Source organism: Indicator indicator, chromosome 37 (assembly GCF_027791375.1).
Source record: "Indicator indicator isolate 239-I01 chromosome 37, UM_Iind_1.1, whole genome shotgun sequence".
In the NCBI taxonomy this organism is placed as follows: Eukaryota; Metazoa; Chordata; class Aves; order Piciformes; family Indicatoridae; genus Indicator; species Indicator indicator.
In genome coordinates this window covers 4,102,174-4,121,084 of record NC_072046.1, presented here as the reverse complement: position 1 = coordinate 4,121,084, position 18,911 = coordinate 4,102,174, and the positions used below count along the sequence as shown (strand labels likewise).

The 18,911-nt window shown below is 56.5% G+C and overlaps 1 protein-coding gene across 1 annotated transcript in view; it reads right to left on the bottom strand.

The window, feature by feature from the left end:
* The window catches only part of NSF (N-ethylmaleimide sensitive factor, vesicle fusing ATPase), an 81,515-nt gene that overhangs the window by 12,109 nt on the left and 50,495 nt on the right, over positions 1 to 18,911 (bottom strand). The window contains exons 9-17 of the mRNA XM_054396480.1: positions 16,902 to 17,101; positions 13,373 to 13,538; positions 12,032 to 12,106; positions 9,867 to 10,054; positions 7,485 to 7,580; positions 5,988 to 6,144; positions 3,632 to 3,765; positions 1,485 to 1,551; positions 1,253 to 1,332 (exon numbers count right to left, since the gene is read on the bottom strand). Coding sequence (XP_054252455.1) covers positions 1,253 to 1,332; positions 1,485 to 1,551; positions 3,632 to 3,765; positions 5,988 to 6,144; positions 7,485 to 7,580; positions 9,867 to 10,054; positions 12,032 to 12,106; positions 13,373 to 13,538; positions 16,902 to 17,101 — 1,163 coding nt within the window. The remainder of the gene's footprint in view (positions 1 to 1,252; positions 1,333 to 1,484; positions 1,552 to 3,631; positions 3,766 to 5,987; positions 6,145 to 7,484; positions 7,581 to 9,866; positions 10,055 to 12,031; positions 12,107 to 13,372; positions 13,539 to 16,901; positions 17,102 to 18,911) is intronic.

Below are 18,911 nucleotides of genomic sequence, written 5' to 3'. Positions count from 1 at the left end.
GGTTTCTGAACCATCTCCAGGGATGGGGACTCCACCACTGCCCTGGGCAGCCTGTTGCAATCCTCATGTCCATCCTAACCCTCCCCTGGCACAATTTCAGCCCATTTCCTCTCCTTCTATCACCTGATCCTAGGGAGAAGAGCCCAACCCCCACCTCACTTGCAACCTCCTCTCAGGGAGCAATGAGGTCTCCTCTCAGCCTCCTCCACACTGAACACCCCCAGCTCCCTCAGCTGCTCCTCCCCAGTCCTCTTCTCCAGACCCTTCCCCAGCTTTGTTGCCCTTCTCTGGACCTGCTCCAGCCTCTCAATGTCCTCCTTGCAGTGAGAGGCCCAAAACTGAACCCAGGATTCAAGCTGTGGCCTCCCCAGTGCCCAGTCCAGGGGCACAATCCCTGCCCTGCTCCTGCTGCCCACACCATTGCTGCTCCAGCCCAGGCTGCTGCTCTATATGAAGCTCTGTATTTGAAAGCTCTTCACCAACCCCCAACAAAAGCAACACTCCCCCACACACTTTCCTGTTCCCAGGGCATTGAAACAGACCAAAAAAACCCAATTCATCCAGGCTGTGCTCCTCTGCTTTCTCCTGACACCACCTTTCCAGGCTCTCCTGCCAGTGTGCTATCTGCTGACACAGACACTGCCCCACAGAGCAGAGCTCCAGAGAGCAGGAGGGAAAGGGCACACAGGGAAGGGACTCTGTGTGTGACCCAGGACAAGCTTCACAAACACCATCCCTTGGCAGGTCCTCAAACCTCATCAAGCCAGGAAGAGCAAAGAGAGAAGACCAGTGTGAGACAGAAGATCTTCAACTCTCCTCACCCACTGCCATCACCACCTGATCACTTCAGGTTCAGCACAGATCAAAGCCCTGGCAGCCACAGTCACCCCTCTCCTGCCACTGATTTCAAACAGGGAGGGAGCCTGTGGCAGGACTCAGCAGTCCCTCAGGTCACCAGAAAGCAGCCAACTTGCATGTTTGAGTTTTCCCTGGGGAAGGTTTAACTTATCTCCTCAGCTGCTATTTCTAGGGCGAAGTGCTGAAGAGTCAGCCCCAAGTCATTGGCTAATTAAAGCTGAATCCTTTGTGGTCTCCCTGAGTGAGCAGCAGCAGGCTGGGATTAGCATGGCTGCATCACAGACAATAGCAGCAATACCACTGGCCACACAGCAGCTCTCAGCAAGACACAAAGCTCTCCCCTGTCAGAATTCCTGCAGGAAGAGGGCAGCTGACTCCTCCATCACCTCCTTACCTGGGGAGGAGCCTTCTTGAGCAGCACAAGGAGGGCTTGCAGGACCAGGTTGGAGAAGCGAGGCCCAATGGGGACATAATCTGCAAAGGACAATGCACTTCAGTGCCTTCTGAGCAGAAGTTTAAACCACTCCAGGCTGCCAGGTAAAGGCTTGCAGCTGGTGTCCAGCCTGCAGGACTCCAGCAGGGCTGCACAGCAGACACCACAGCTTAGTCTCATCAGCACAACTCACCCAGGAGCCTCTCGATGTCGTCCACCACAACGCAGCTCAGCTGGGACTTGTAGGCATCATCAAAGATCTGCAAGACAGCAAAGTGACTCAGTGTCAGCCCCCAGCACAGAGCTGCAGCACTCATGGCAGGGCATGCTGAGGTGTTTTTAGCCAAAGACAGCAGTAGTTAGAGGGATGAACACAGAGCTGCAGCAGCAGGGGCCTAGGATCTGCCTGCAGTTACAGAAGCTGCCACTCAGGAGATCCACCTGAGCCACACTGCCCTGCCTTGGACTGGGGACCTGAACATCTCTGCTGTGATGAAAGGCTGAGAGCCCTGGGGCTGTTGAGTGTGGAGAGGAGAAGGCTGAGAGGGCATCTGATCAATGTCTATCAATATCTGAGGGGTGGGGAGCCGGAGGAAGGTGCCAGGCTCAGGCTCTTGTCAGTGGTGCTCAGTGATAGGGTAAGGAACAGCAGACACAAGCTGGAAACCAGGAGGTTCCAACTCAACATGAGGAGAAACTTCTTGACTGTGAGGGTGCTGGAGGCCTGGAGCAGGCTGCCTAGAGAGGTTGTGGAGTCTCCTTCTGTGCAGACTTGTTCCTCTGTCCCTGCCCTGGGTGACCCTGCTCTGGCAGGGGGTTGGACTCAATGATCTCTGGAGATCCCTTCCCACCCCTAACATTCTGTGACTGCAAGCAATGGGCACATCAGAGCAGCATCCTCTGCTTTGTGGGGCTGGGCCAACACAGATAATCCAGCAGCACACACAACTCCCCCCCACTGAGTTGCTTTTCCACCCAGGCTGGGCCCTGGTTACTGCTCATAGCCACATCTGCATGAACAGACCCCCCTGGGTACAGCTCCAGCCACCACAGCACCCTGCACAGCACCTGCAGAGCTTGGATGTGCACAGCAGTGGCCCTGAAGACAGCAGAGGCTCTGCAGCCCTGCCTGCAGCACCCAAGTCAAGTCCAAGACTCCTCTTGTAACCTACCTTCAGGCTGGGCCTCCAGCTCTGAGCTCCCTGCTTAGAAACCATGGAGCCCTGTGCCAGCCTGAGCCCACAGGAGCATTTCACTTCCTGCAGGCATGGAGGTTGAAAAAGACCTTCAAGATCCTTGAGTCCAACCATCAACCATCAGCCCTACTCCACCAAGTCCCCCACTAAGCCATACTCCCTAGCACATCTCCATGCCCTTGAATCCCCTCCAGGGATGGTGACTCCACCACCACCCCCCCGGGCAGCCTGGGCCAGTGCCTGACAACCCTCTTGGTGAAAGTTTTTTCCTAATATCCATCCTAATCCTCCCCTGGTGCATCTTGAGGCCATTCCCTCTTGTTCTACCACTGGTTACTTGGGAGAAGAGCCCAACCCCCCCCTCACAGCAACCTCCCTTCAGGGATCTGTAAAGAGCAATGAGGTCTCCCCTCAGCCTCCTCTTCTTCAGACTAACCACCCCCAGCTCCCTCACTGCTCCTCACCAGCCCTGACACCTCCTCAGAATGACTTCATGCTTCACTTGCTATCAGTCACTAGAAGAATATCCCCTCCCTGGAGGTGTTCCAGGCCAGGCTGAGTGAGGCCCTGAGCAGCCTGAGCTAGTGAAAGTGTCCCTGCCCATGGCAGGGGCAGGAGCTGGATGATCTTGAAGGTCCCTTCCAGCCCAACCCAGTCTGTGATTCCATCAGTAAGTGCTGGCTTGCCTCAGTACCCGACACCTCCTCCTTCCTTCCACCTGGATTCTGGAGATGACTTAAGATGCTCACCTTGTTGGCACTGTCCCTGCTCCTCAGGCTGCTGGTTGGTTCCTCTTTACCTCCCCATTACCATCCCCAAACTGTTCCCAGACTCCTTGAGGCAGGATCAATCCTTCCCAAGCACAACCCTAAGCCCTTCCTGCCTTCACCTCAGCAGCCAGGGCTCCAGCCTGGCCCATCTCAGACCTGGGGGTTCAGTCATGATCAAGCACCAGATCCAGCTGGGACAGAGCCTTGGAATTTTCCCTGAGTCACTCAAGTGTCAGTGCCACAACAACATTCACTCAGCTCTACACAGGAATCTGCCCAGGAGCAGCAGAGAGCAGCACACAGCAGCACCAGGGGAATTCACTCTGAGGCCCACTGGAGAGCACAGAGCAAGGAGAAGAGCAGGACACAGATACCTTCTTCATGGCCTGGCACTTGGCTGTTTCAGAAAAGCCAATCATCTTGTCAGGAGAGCAGATCTTGATGAAGGGGAAGTTGGACTCCTCTGCTATCTTTGCTGCCAGAGCAGTCTTCCCACTGTGGGGGGGACCTGCAACAAAGGGCAAACAGAATGAAGGAAATGTTTCCCCATGAGCACAGGCAGACACTGGAATCATCTCCCAGGGGAAGGGGTGGATTCCCCTACACTGGGCAGTGTTCAGACCCAGCTTGGCAGGGTGCTGAGCCAGCTCATGCCAGCTCCACCATCACCTAGAAAGGTTGGGCCAGGGGATCCTTGGGGTCCCTTCCAAGCTGGCACTCTGGGAATGCAGAGCTTTGGGCTCAGTTGCTGTGCCACAGGCCCTGAAGCTCCCCTGCTGACTGTCAAGCTGGGCCACCCCAAGATCTTTCCCAGTGAGCTTTCAGTGCCATGTGGAGACTCTAATGTGAGCCTTGGCTGCAGCCATCCCCTAGGTGGGAGGAGAGGAGCTGCTGTGTGCCAGCACAGCCACTGTGAGGGTCAGGATCTCACACTGCCTTCAGCAACCTGGGCTGCTGGAGGTGTCCCTGCCCAGGGCAGGGGTTGGAACTGGATGATCTCTGAGGTCCCTTCCAAGCCAACCCATTCTGTGATTCTGTGCACAATCACTGGCCTGGTGCTGGCTGCTTGCACAGCCCCAGGAGATGATTGCTTGCATGAATCAGGGAGGGGAAACAGAACTTGATTTGTAGAGGAACTGAACATCAAGGGAGGAAGCAGCCCTGGCAGGGCTCTCCTGGACAGCATTTTAAGGATTTTGTGTCTCACTCAGAGCTCTCTGCACTTGGAGGTGCCCTCTGCCTCTCCTTGCAGAAGGCTCACACCAGCTCCTGCTGCAGCCCAGCCCTCCAGGTGAAGGAAATGAACACAGCAACAGGAGCAGGTGCAGACTGGTTTGCCACGGATCCAGCACCAGAGGGATCAGACTGGGGCCAGTGTTGTGGCCAGTGCTGGGCTCCCCAGCTCAAGGACAGGGAAATAACAGAACCACAGAATGTTAGGGGCTGGAAGGGACCTCAAAAGCTCACCCAGTCCAACCCCCTTCCAGAGCAGGGGCACCCAGGGCAGGTCACACAGGAACACATCCAGGAGGGATTTGAATATCTCCAGAGAGGGAGACTCCACAATACCCCTGGGCAGCCTGAAACACTGGAGAGTGTCCAGTGGGAGCTACAAGGATGCTGAAGGGACTGGAACACTTCTGTGATGAGGAAAGGCTGAAAGCCCTGGGGATGGTTAGCCTAGGGAAGAGAAGGCTGAGAGGGGATCTGATCAATGTCTATAAATAGCTGAGGGGTGGGGAGCAGGAGGAAGGGACCAGGCTCTTGTCAGTGGTGCCCAGAGATAGGACAAAGGGCAACAGGCACAAACTAGAGCCCAGGAGGTTCCACCTCAACATGAGGAGAAAATTCTTTGGTGTGAGGGGGGTGGACGCCTGGGGCAGGCTGCCCAGAGAGATTGTGGGATTTCCTTCTCTGCAGACTTTCAAGATCCATCTGGATAAATTCCTGTGTCCCTGCCCTGGGTGACCCTGCTCTGGCAGGGGGTTGGACTCAATGATCTCTGGAGATCCCTTCCCACCCCTAACATTCTGTGACTGCAAGCAATGGGCACATCAGAGCAGCATCCTCTGCTTTGTGGGGCTGGGCCAACACAGATAATCCAGCAGCACACACAACTCCCCCCCACTGAGTTGCTTTTCCACCCAGGCTGGGCCCTGGTTACTGCTCATAGCCACATCTGCATGAACAGACCCCCCTGGGTACAGCTCCAGCCACCACAGCACCCTGCACAGCACCTGCAGAGCTTGGATGTGCACAGCAGTGGCCCTGAAGACAGCAGAGGCTCTGCAGCCCTGCCTGCAGCACCCAAGTCAAGTCCAAGACTCCTCTTGTAACCTACCTTCAGGCTGGGCCTCCAGCTCTGAGCTCCCTGCTTAGAAACCATGGAGCCCTGTGCCAGCCTGAGCCCACAGGAGCATTTCACTTCCTGCAGGCATGGAGGTTGAAAAAGACCTTCAAGATCCTTGAGTCCAACCATCAACCATCAGCCCTACTCCACCAAGTCCCCCACTAAGCCATACTCCCTAGCACATCTCCATGCCCTTGAATCCCCTCCAGGGATGGTGACTCCACCACCACCCCCCCGGGCAGCCTGGGCCAGTGCCTGACAACCCTTCTACGATTCACCCAAGCAGCTGAACCAGCCTGGTGCTGTTTCTCCTCCTGTGTGTTTCTTTGCTGGAGAGCTGCAGGCCCCAGGCAGTGGCAGGTGCTGGTGGTGCTGAGTACCTTCCAGCAGCACGCTGACCAGCGGTGTGCGGTCGCTGTTCTTGGTCTGCTGCACCAGCAGCTCCCCATCGTCCAGCACCCTGGTCACTGGGTCACCCCACTTGATGATGCCATTCATGATGTAGCTGGCATAGTCCTCCTGGTTGGTTCCAAAGGCCTGGGTGGGCACAAGGGACAGTTTTATTTCACCAAGGAGTTTTGCATCCCAGCAGACAAGTGTGAAATGAGGAAACAGCTCCGAAAAGAGAGCAGGAGCAAGGCTCTGGCAGAGGCTGCCCTGAGTCAGTGCCAGCTGGTGACACACAGAGCCCTGAGTGCTGCTCAGCACCATGCAGAGCTTCTCATACACCCTCAGCACAGAGTCTTATCACTGCAAGCTGCCAGTGGGTTCTGACCTCACACCACTTGAAGACAGCTCCCAGAAATGAGGCTCAAACCTCCCAGCCCAGCCCACGTTCAGCTCTCATCCAGCCACTGAGGAGGGAGAGCACACAGCCAGCAAGAGCCATGGAAGGGGCTGGAAGGGAGCTCCAAAGCTCATCCAGTCCAACCCCCCTGCATTCAGCAAGGACATCCTCCACTGGAGCAGGTAGTTGAGTCCCATCAAGCCTCACCTTGAATATCTCCAGGGATGGGGCCTCAACCACCTCCCTGGACAACCTGTTGCAGTGTTCCAGCAGCCTCCTGGTGCAGAACTTGTTCCTCACATCCAATCTCAATCTGCTCTGCTCTACTTTGAAGCCATTGCCCCTGGTCCTGTCTCTGCAGGCCTTTGTGATCAGTCTCTCTGCAGCCTTCTTGTAGCCCCTTCAGGTCCTGGGAGGCTGCTCTAAGGTCTTCCTGGAGCCTTCTCCAGGCTGAACAGCCCCAACTCCCTCAGCCTGTCCCCATAGCAGAGCTGCTCCAGCCTCTGATCATCTTTGTGGCCTCCTCTGGACCCTCTCCTGCAGCTCCATGTACTTCTTGTGCTGAGGGCCCCACAGGTGGACACAACTCTGCAGGTGAGGTCTCCTCAGAGCAGAGCAGAGGGGCAGGATCCTCTCTCTCCAGCTCTGGCCACACTGCTTTGGATGCAGCCCAGGCTGCCCTTGGCCTTTGTGCTGCCAGTGCCCATTGCTGGCTCCTGTCCAGTTTCTCCCCCCATAGCACCCCCAAGTCCTTCTCTGTAGGGCTGCTCTCACTCTCATCATCCCCCAGCCTGGAGTGATATCAAGGGTTGCCCTCACCTAGGTTCAGTTCCTTGCCCTTTGCCTTGCTGAACCTCAGGAGGTTCTCCCCAGCTCACCTCTGCAGCCAACAAGCAGAGGCAGCTCCAAAGTTGCTCTTTGCCTGTTGTGTTCCTTGTTAGGATGCAGCAGAAGGCACAAAGCAGAGCCTGAGCACTGCAGGCAGAGGGAGGCTCCCTCCAGCAGGGTCACAGAATGCCAGCCCATGGGGCACCACCACATCTCTGCTCTCAGGAGGATGCCAGCCCAGGAGCCACCCAAGCCTACTCACCGGCTTGATGTCGTTCTCCAGAGAGGCAAAGAAGTCTCCCCTGGTCACACGCAGGCTCTCTGCCTTCTCCATGTCCACCTCCACCTTGTTGCTGGCCTGTGGAGGAAAAGAGAGCCTGAGGGACAGCAGGACCACAGCCCCAGCACCTTCCACCCATGGAGCCAGCCCTGCTCTGCACCAAAACAAAAATGCTTCTGAACAGGACCTCTGCTGGACCCCAGTGCAGCACCCAGCCCCTCCCAGAGCCACAGCTGGACCCCACTGCAGCACCCATCCCCCTCCCAGAGCCACAGCTGGACCCCAGTGCAGCACCCAGCCCCTCCCAGAGCCACAGCTGGACCCCACTGCAGCACCCACCCCCTTCAGAGCCACAGCTGGACCCCACTGCAGCATCCAGCCCCTCTCAGAGCCACAGCTGGACCCCACTGCAGCACCCACCCCCTCCCAGAGCCATTTCAAACTATTGCTTCTTCTCCTGTCCCTGAAGGCCTTTGGGAACAGTCCCTCCCCAGCCTGCTTGTAGCCCTCTTCAGATACTGAAATGCAGCTTTAATATCCTCCTGGAGCCTTCTCTTCTCCAGGCTGCACACCCCCAACTCCCTCAGCCTGTCCCCATAGCAGAGCTTCTCCAGCCCTCTGATCATCTTTGTGGCCTCCTCTGGACCCTCTCCTGCAGCTCCAGGTCCTTCCTGTGTTGAGGGCTCCAGAGCTGGCCCCAGCCCTGCAGGTGAGGTCTCCCAGAGCAGAGCAGAGGGGCAGGATCCTCTCTCTCCAGCTCTGGCCATGCTGCTTTGGATGCAGCCCAGGCTGCCCTTGGCCTTTGTGCTGCCAGTGCCCATTGCTGGCTCCTGTCCAGCTTCTCCCCCCCCCAGCACCCCCAAGTCCTTTTCCTCAGGGCTGCTTTCTATCACCTCCTCCCCCAGCACTTCCCTGAAAGCATCCTCTGCTTTCCTCACATTCCAGACTAAGCACATCTCTTACTTCCCAGAGGTGCTGTGGAGCAGATGTGGAAGGCTCTGCTCTGCAGTCAGTGCCAGCAGCTCCTGGCCAGGCCAGCACAGGGGCTGTGCCTCTCAGCCTCCTTCCTCACCAACTCATCATCTCATGTTTCAACACCACTCAATACTGGGGTGTGCAGCTGGACTGATAGGAACTGACATTTCATGGTCCTGAGCTCCTCTCAGTTAGAGCCTCACTGACCTCCCCTAATCAGCAAAGAGCAGGAAATCAGAGTCACAGAATGTCAGGGGTTGGAAGGGACCTCCAGAGATCATCCAGCCCAACCCCCTGCCAGAGGCAGGGTCACCCAGGGCAGGGCACACAGGAACACATCCAGGTGAGGTTGGAAGTGTCCAGAGAAGGAGACTCCACCACCTCAGTCCCACTGTGTGCTGCTGACTAAGATGTTAAACAGCACTGGACCCAGGAGACCCCTGAGGAGCTCCACTTGTCACTGGTGTCCCTTTGGCCATCAAGCTGTTGATCAGAACCCTGAGTGTGACCATGTAGCCAGTTCCTTATCCATCAGGTGCTCCATCCACCCACTCCAGGTGTCCCCACCTTAGAGACAAGGATGTCATGCAGGACAGTGTCCAATGCCTTGCACAACTCCAGGTTAGATGCCCTCAGTTGCTCTTCCTATATACTCTGGATGTAGGAAGCTGGAACTCTGCTGTAGAAGCCCACCAGATCCATCAGGTAGGACCTCCCTTTGTGAAGCCCTGTTCACAGGCTCACAGGATGTTAGAGGTTGGAAGGGACCACTGAAGATCATCCAGCCCCATCCCCTGCCAGAGCAGGAGCATAGAATCCAGCACAGGTCACACAGGAACACATCCAGATGGGGCTTGAAAGTCTCTAGAGAGGGAGACTCCACAACCTCTCTGGGCAGCCTGTTCCAGGGTTCTGGGACCCTCACAGTGCAGAAGTTCCTCCTCATGTTGAGGTGGAACCTCCTGTGCTGCAGTTTCCATCCATTGCTCCTTGTCCTATCCCAGGGTGCAAATGAGCAGAGGCTGTCCCTGTCCCTCCCTTCCTGCCCCCCAGCCCTCAGATATTTATAAACATTTATTAGATCCCCTCTCAGCCTTCTCCTCTCCAGACTGAACAGCCCCAGGGCTCTCAGTCTCTACTCACAGGGCACTGCTCCAGTCCCTCCATCATCCTGGCAGCTCTCCCTTGGACTCTCTCGAGTCACACATCACCTCCTCATGTGCCTCAGCACAGACAGCACCAGAACCACACAGAAGCATGGGGAGAAGGTGGTGACCACATGGATGTCACCTCCTAAGGCAGGCTGAGCTGCCATGACCCACAGGGAAGCAATCCAAGAGCAGACTCCAGCTGTGAGCATCTGGCCTGGGGAGGGACAGCAGCACTGACCTTGATGTGCCTGTTCATGGCTGTGGACTGTGCAGCCCGGACCAGCCCCTCCAGCTCAGCCCCACTGAAGTTCTTGGTCTCCACAGCCAGCTCTGCAATGTCCACATCCTCAGCCAGCAGCTGGTGCTCCCTCATCCTCACTGTGTGGATGTGCAGGATCTGGAACCGACCCTTCTCGTCCGGCAGCCCTGGGGGTGCAGACAGCAGGGCTCAGTGGGGCCAGGCCCTGCCCCAAAGCCTTTTTCTCACCATGGCCAATTCATCCTTCAAGAAGAGCTCCTGGCAGAGCTTTTGCTCTGAGAACACCCAGTGGCACTGACTGCCCTTGGCAAACTGATTGGCACCACCACAGAACAACAGAGGACAAGCAGAAGGTTTTGTTCCTTCCCTGCAGGCTCCTCTGAGCTGGCTGCTCTCAGGACTCCATACCAGGAATTTACCTCACACAAAGGCAACCTGGGCAGGCCCTTGGCATCCCCAAACCCAGTTCCCACCTTGCAATCACCAGAATGATGGAATGGGTTGGGTTGGAAGGGACCTTGAACAATCTAGGGCACCACTGTTGCCATGAGCAGGGACACCTCCCTCCAGCCCAGGCTGCTCAGGGCCTCATCCAGCCTGGCCTTGAACACCTCCAGGGAAGGGACATCCACAGCCTCCCTGGGCAACCTGTGCCAGTGCCTCCCCAGCCTCACTCTAAACAATTCCTTCCTCATCTCCAGTCTCAATCTCCCCTCTTCCAGCTCAAAGCCATTGCCCCTTATCCTGGCACTATTTCCCAGGGCACTCATCCACTTAACTGAAAGTTCCCTCTCCCAAAATTCAGGATCTTCACTTCACTCTTCACCCTCATAACCCTTCCCCCATACACTGGGTGATGATTTCCCTGTCTGCACCTTGGCAATTACCCCTGCCAGGCAGGTGATGTGGAGCCAGGCCAGCCCTGGCTGAGGGCACCACTCAGTCTGCACTTAGTGCTCCTGGGGCTGCTCTGCAGCTCACTTCCAGCCAGGCTCTGACAGTGAGCACTGCCTGCTGCTTGTGCTGAGGGGATGGCAAAGGGACCCTGAAGTGTGCAGGGACCCTGCAGTGCCCAGGCCTCACCACACCTTCAGTTACTCCAGGGGTGCCTTGCTCAGCCTCTGCAATGTATTTACCTCTCAGCAGCTGGAGGTGGAGGCACAGCAGCTGCAGGATCATCTCCTCTGTGTCCAGCACCAGTTGCCAGCAGGCAGCTGCTTGCAGCTGTTTCCAGCTGTCAGCTATGAGATTGCTCAGGAGTGACTGTCCCTGTGGCTGCACTTCTCCAGCCCTAACCCACCCTGGGGGATTGCTTCTTTCCTCCAGCTCCCTGTAGCTGTGCTGGCTTCAAAGGTTGTCTGCCACAGGTCCTGCCAGGTCTCCATCACTGCTGCCAGCCTGGCTCTGATCATTCCCCACCCACTGCATGCACCTGTCTCAGGTTTCCTTTTTGTGCATCACAGAGTCATGCTGCTTGGAAAAGCTCTTTCAGATCATTCAATCCAAGCCTCACCCCAACACTGCCAGGGCACCACCATCCCATGGCCCTCAGCACCACATCTCCACAGCTCTGAAACCCCTCCAGGGATGGAGACTCCACCACTGCCCTGAGCAGCCTGGGCCAGGCCTTGACAACCCTCAAGGGGAAGAAATTGTTCCTCATGTCCAACCTAAACCTCCCCTGGGGCAACTTGAGACTCTTTCCTCCTGTCCTATTCCTTGTTCCTTGGGAGCAGAGCCCAATCCCCACCTGGTTCCAGCCTCCTCTCAGGAGCTGTAGAGAGCAATGAGGTCTTCTCTCAGCCTCCTCTTCTCCAGCCTCAACACCCCCAGCTCCTTCAGCTGCTCCTCCCCAGCCCTCTTCTCCAGACCCTTCCCCAGCTTTGTTGCCCTTTTCCAGACCTGCCCCAGCCCCTCAGTGTCCTTCTTGGAGTGAAGGCCCCAAACCTGAGCCCAGGACCTGCTGCCCCATGCCTCTTCACTCTGTTGGGCAGAAGCTGCCATCAGGTCAATGCCTCATCAGTGGGGCAAGCTGAACTGCTCCTTTAATTGGCTAATTAACTTTCCATGTCACATCATGGAGGGAGCTGCAGGAAGCTGAGCCACCCTCACTGATTGGTTTTGAGCTGATGCAGGCTGCTTACCAATCTCCATCTTCACCTCCAGCCTCCCTGGTCTCAGCAGAGCCTCATCAATCAGGTCAGGTCTGTTGGTCATTCCTAAATTCAAAGGTAAAAACAAAATCAGCATGATCTGAGCTTACCAAGTGGGTCTCCAACTCCTGCATGCAGCCCCCAGAGACAAGAACATACCTCAGAGAGGCTCAAGAGATCTTCAGGAACATTGGTGAAGCCATGCCCTGAGCAGAGTCAGGGCAATGGAGCTTAAACAGGTTGCTGTGACTGCTCTGCAGGGCTCCTGCAGCAGGACAACCACAGCCAGAGAGGCCTCACTGCTTCCCATGCCAGCACAGCACTGCACAGCACTCCCTGCAAGCTTCCTCAGACTATGGAACACTTGTGAGCAACAGCTGCAGGAGCAAATGGCTGAATGCAGCAGCACCACAGACCCCCAGCAGAGAGGGGTTTGAAGGGACCTCTGGATCCAGCCCAAGCCCCTGCTCCAGCAGGGCACCCACAGCAGCTTGCCCAGGGGCACAATGGCCAAGGGGGGGTTGGAAGCTCTGCAGAGAAGGAGACTCCACAATCTCTCTGGGCAGCCTGCTCCAGGCCTCCAGCACCCTCACACCAAACAACTTTCTCCTCCTGTTCAGATGGAACCTCCTGGGGTCCAGTTTGTGCCCTCTGCCCCTTGTGCTGTCCCTGGGCATCAACTGAGCAGGGTCTGGCCCCAGCCTCTTGCCCCCCACAGCTCCTTTAGCTCTTGCTGAGCATTGCTCAGCTCCCCTCTGGGGCTGCTCTTCTGCAGGCTCTCAGTCCCAGGGCTCTCAGCCTTTGCTCCTCACAGAGCTGCTCCAGGCCTATCACCACTGACAGCAGCACCTCCCTTCACAGCTGCTGCTGACACCTGCCCTGCAGTCTGCATTTGTCTGAAGGGATCCAACCCCAGAAATCAGAGCACCACAGAGCACCTGGGCTTGGAAGGAACCCTTACAGGTCATCTAGCCAGGCTCTGCTGGGTGATGCCCAATGCCAGCACAAGGGGCAGTGGTGGCAGCTGAGTCAAAGAAAGTCCCATGGAAACAGGAGGGAAACTTTTTTCCCTGTGAGGCTGACAGAACACTGGAACAGCCCAGGGGGGTTGTGGAGTCTCCCTCTCTGGAGATATTCAAAACCCTCCTGGATGTATTCTGGGTGACCTGCTCTGGCAGGGGGCTGGACTGGATGACCTCCGAGGTCCCTTCCAGCCCCTAACATTGACTCTGTGATTCTGTAGCCCAACCGCTTGCAGCCAGGTGGCCTGCAGCGAGGAAGCTGTCAGCAGTTGGTGCCCCAAAGCCCAGGAGAGCCAAAGCTGCAGCTTACCAATGACCAGGATGTTGTTGAGCTGCTCCACACCATCGATCTTGGAGAGCAGCTGGTTGACGACGGTGTCGTGCACGCCGGTGCTGCCCGCCATGCTGCCCCGCTGCTTGCAGATGGCATCAATCTCGTCGAAGATGATGATGTGCACACCACTGTTGGCTCCAAGCTGGGGGAGACAAAACCCTACAGGAGTGCCAGGTGCCAGCACACAGATCCCAGCACAACAGTCACTGCTCCCCCAGCTCCACCACGCAGATACAGAACCACAGTGTGCTGGGGCACACCCATCCTGGATGGGGCTGAGAAGAACCCAGCCCCAGGTGGACAAAAGAAATTTAATCTGGGGAGGGCTTGGCCCCTCCCCTGCTGGGAGAAGGTGGTCCCCTGACTCAGAGGTGGTTTATTCCACTTCCCCTTCCTGTCCAGCAAGCCTATAAAAGGGGCGGATATCTCGCTGCTCTTCCCTTTTTTCCTGCCTCGTCTGCTCAAGAGGATTTTCTGCTGCTGTTGCTGTCTCCTGCACCGGACCACGTGGCTGGGGCCCTTTCTCTCTCTCAGCTGAATCCACCGACATCCAGGGGAACACAAGGCCATCCAGGCTTGGTTTTGTATATATTTTTTCCCACTTACCCTCATCCCTCACCTCTCTGAACCCCCCCCCTGTTACTGATATGTATATATATATGTAAAAATTTTTTTTTTCTTTTCCCTTTTGTGAAAAAAGAAAAAAATTTACTCCTCCTACTTCCAAACCGACTTCAGAATATTTCTTTCACGAGTTTTTTTGGGGTTTTTTTTTTGTTTGTTTTGTTTTGTTTTGTTTTTTTTTCTTCTCTCTCCAAGGGAGAAGGGCTGGGGGAGGAATTTATATCTATTATCATTTGAACTCCTAAACTCAGAGCTCAAACCACCACACACAGCTTGCAAGGGTCCCTCCAAGGGCATCCTGTCCAAGCCCCTGCAGGCAGCAGGGACACCTCCAGCTAGAGCAGGCTGCACAGGGACACAGCAAGGCTGAGCTTGAATGTCTCCAGGGATGGAGCCTCAACCACATCTCTGGCTGTTCCAGTGTCTCACCACCCTCACTGTGCAGGACTTCCTCCTGATGCCCAACCTAAATCTGCCCTGCTCCAGTTTCAAACCACTGCCCCTTGTCCTGTCACCTTCTGAACAGTTCCTCCCCAGCTCTCCTGCAGCCCCCTTCAGGTACTGGGAGGCTGCTCTAAGGTCTCCCTGGAGCCTTCTCTTCTCCAGGCTGAACAGCCCCAGCTCTCCCAGCCTGTCCCCACAGGGAAGGTTCTCCAGCCTCTGATCATCCTCATGGCCTCCTCTGGACCCTCTCCAGCAGCTCCATGTCTGTCTTGTTTTGGGGGCCCTAGAGCTGGACCCAGCAGTGCAGGAGAGGTCTTCCCAGAGCAGAGCAGAGGGGCAGGATCCCTCTCTTCATCTCTGGTCACACTGCTCTGGATGCAGCCCAGGATGGGATTTGCCTTCTGGGCTGCCAGTGCACCTACAGGACACTGCTAGCTCCAAGTGTTTTGAGGACCACAGTGTGGCTGTGTGACACCTTGCCAGGTGCCCCTGCTCTGGAGCATGCCAAGCTCCATTCTGCTGGGCTCTACCCAGTGTGGGACTTCAGAGCTGCCACTGGTGGGTGAGAGACATCATGGTTCAGGGAAGTGGTCTCAGAGTGCAGAGCACAAGCAGAACCCAAAGCTGGAGCTCACAGCTCAGACAATGGTCACAGCACTCTGGAAGGGAGATGGGGAGCAGGGCCCAGCTGTGAAGGGAATACTCCAGGTTGTACTCCAGTTAGTAAGCACAGGGCTTGCCAAGGCAGCTTTGTCCTTCATGTTAGCAGCCCTGTGGCTCTGTGTTGCTCAGGGCCAGAGCTGCTCCCTTCCAGGGTCACTCAGAGGTGATGCAGTGGCAGCTGGAAGAGAACAGGATACTTTTTGTGACCATGTTATGAAGCTTTTCCCCTCCAAATTCCACCTCAAAAACATCTTTTGTGGCCAGTGCAGCCCATGGGGAAGGTGCTGGCCCTGGCCAGCTGCCCCAGACACCAGTGCTCACAAAAGCAACCTTTGGGGGACCTTTCTAATCTCCCAGCTTGTCATCAGGCCCAGCCCCCAGCCACTATCAGCTCCACTTTAACAGGTGTCTGGTGCAGAGGGAAGGCAGCTCCCAGCCCTCAGTTGCACTGCCTCAGCCCACAGAGCCTTGTTTACAGCTCTGACACTGCTGAACACATCTGCTGCAGAAGATGAAAGGATTTCAAGCCACACAATCCCCTCCATGTCCCCTGCAGGGGATGTCCTTGGCTGAGGTCTTCTCCAGAGCACCCCCCAGTGTGGATCTGTGACTGGGCTGATCTTGAGGCTTCTTTCCCAGAGAACTTCTCAAGGTTTAGTGATCCACAGCAGAGAAAACTGAGTGCACCCTGTGGAAATACTGCCCAGGGAGGTGGTGGTGGAGTCCCCAACCCTGGAGGTGTTCCAGAAAGCTGTGGCCATGGCCCTAGGGGACAGGGTTTGGTGGCCATGGTGGTGTTGGGTTGATGTTGGACTGGGTGATCCTGGAGAGCTTTTCTAACTCAAACCACTGTGTGCCTCAGCCACAAGCAGCAGTGTTCTGACCATGAGCCCCTTGCAGCCACTCCTGCAGCACCCCCACACTGCCCATGCTCAGCTGCATCTGAGCATGCTGAGGGACCTGGCCAGGTTGCAGAGCTGGGCCCTTGACAACCTCATGAGGTTCAACAAGGCCAAGGGCAAGGTCCTGCAGCTGGGTGGAGGCAATGCCAGGCACTGATACAGGCTGGGCAGGGGCTGGCTTGAGAGCAGCCCTGAAGAAAAGGCCTTGGGGGTGCTGGGGGAGGAGAAGCTCAACAGGAGCCAGCAGTGAGCACTTGCAGCCCAGAGAGCCAAGCAGAGCCTGGGCTGCAGCAAGAGAAGTGTGGCCAGCAGGGCCAGGGAGGGGATTCTCCCTCTCTGCTCCACTCTGCTGAGACCACAGCTGGAGCTGTGTCCAGTTCTGGAGCCTCTGTTCCAGGAAGGATCTGGATGTGCTGGAAGGTGTCCAGAGAAGGGCCACGAGGATGAGCAGAGGGCTGGAGCTGCTCTGGAGACAGCCTGAGAGAGTTGGGGTTGTGCAGTTTGGAGAGGAGAAGGCTCTGAGTAGACCTTCTTGTGCCCTTCCAGGATCTGAAGGGGGCTCCAAGAAAGCTGGGGAGGGACTTTTTAGAGTGTCAGGTAGGGATAGGACTCGGGGGGGTGAAGCAAAACTAGAAGTGGGGAGATTCAGATTGGATGTCAGGAAGAAGGTCTTCCCCTGAGGGTGGTGAGACACTGGCACAGGTTGCCCAGGGAGGTGGTGGAAGCCTCATCCCTGGAGGTTTTGAAGGCCAGGCTGGATGTGGCTGTGAGCAACCTGCTCTGGTGTGAGGTGTCCCTGGCCATGGCAGGGGTTGGAACTGGCTGAGCCTTGAGGTCCCTCCCAGCCCTGACCATTCTGTGATCTCCATTACCCTCCTCTGCTCCTCCTCTGCGTCAGCGAACAGCTTCCGGATGTTGGCCTCCGACTCCCCCACGTATTTGTTGAGGATCTCAGGGCCATTCACCACCTTTGGCTCTCTGGCATTCAGCATCTTCCCAATCTGCCTGGCCATCAGGGTCTTGCCACAGCCTGGAGGTCCATACAGAAGGATGCCCTTCACATGCTTGCAGCCTACAAGAGAGAACAGCATTTAGAAAGCAGCTTCATGATGGGAAGGGCAATATCAGAGGCGAGGTTGGAAGGGACCTCTGGAGCTCAGCCAGTCCAGCCCCCTGCTCCAGCAGGGCACCCACAGCAGCTTGCCCAGAATCACAATGGCCAGGGGGGGTTGGAATCTCCCCAAAGAAGAAGACTCCACCTCTGTGGGCAGCCTGCTCCAGGGCTCTGCACCCTCACACCAAAGAAGTTTCTCCTCCTGTTCAGATGGAACCTCCTGGGTTCCAGTTTGTGCCCCTTGCCCCTTGGCCTGTCCCTGGGCACCACTGAGCAGAGTCTGGCCCCAGCCTCTTGCCCCCCAGCCTTTAGTTCTTCTGAGCATTGCTGAGATCCCCTCTGGGGCTGCTCTTCTGCAGGCTCTCAGCCCCAGGGCTCTCAGCCTTGTCCTCTGCCTCTCTTGAACTTAATGCTCAGAACTGGACATAGCCTTCCAAACGTGGCCTTATTACAGCAAAGCTAAGAAACCCCTCCAGGTAACTCCTCTTCCTATTCAGCCCTGCTTATCATGGAATCATGGAACCCTGCAGGCACAGTCCCAACCACAGCAGGTTGCTCCCAGCCCCAAACAACCTCCCCTGCACTGGTGCCAGCCATGGGGCAGCTCCCAGCTCTCTGCCCAGCCTGGGCCAGGCTCTCCCCACCCTCAGTCTCAAACATTTCTCCCTTCTCTCTATTCTCAATCTCTCTCTCTTACTTTCCAACCATCCCCCCCTTGTCCTGTCACCTCAGGCCCTGCTCAAAACTCTGTCCCCAGCTTTCTGCTGGGCCCTTGAAGCACTGAGAGGCCACCAGAAGGTCTCCCCAGAACAGAAAGCCCCATCTCTTATCTAATAAATTAAAGGAGAGCAGCTGCTGCAGGAAGGAGGAAAGCAAATGTGCAGGTCAAAGACCACTGCTCCAACTGCCCCATGCCATTAGCTCCTCACCCCTCCAGAGCAGAGCCAGCAGCTCAGGGACACTGCACAATCAAGGTGATGACTCCCAAGCCTCCCCAGAGCAGCTCAGCAGGCTCTGGGTGCCTCACACTCAGCTTTAGCAAGAAACTGCAATGGTTTGAGACTGGAGCAGGGCAGGTTTGGGTTGGCCATCAGGAGAAGTTCTGCACAGTGAGGCTGGGGAGACACTGGAACAGGCTGCCAGGGAGGTGGTGGAGGCTCCATCCCTGCAGACATTCAAGATCAGACTTGAGGTGGCCCTGGGCAGCCTGCTCTAGCTGGAGGTGTCCCTGCTGCCTGCAGGGGGGTTGGACAAGGTGACCTTGGAGGGTCCCTTCCAGCCCAATGCACTCTGACTCTGTGACCACCACAGACGTGTGCTGCCCCACACCTGAGCACCCAGGCCATGACTGACCACCTGCTGCAAGCTGTGCTGGCCACTGAATGGGGAACACCGAGAGCTGGCTCCCAGCCAGGGGAAGAACATTCCTGAGAGCACAGCAATTAGTTCCTCTGCAAGTCAAATGGCCATGAGGGTCTGCAGTGGGATCTCACCTGGCTGAACTCAACGTGTCAGGCACAAGCAGGCCTCTGTGAAATGGGCAGGTGATGACAGCCCCCAAATGTTACAGCTCCCAGCCCAGCAGGATGCTCTGCTCCACACAGGAATGTTGATTAAGTTTATCTCCCCTTGGCTGATTTGCCCAGCACAGCCCAAATGTCACTGCAGATATGAGCAGCTCAGGAGCACCACTGGTGAGCTTCAGCTCCCCAGGATGGACCCCAAACAAAGGTCAGGCCTGAAATGTGGCACTTCATTCTGCTCTGCA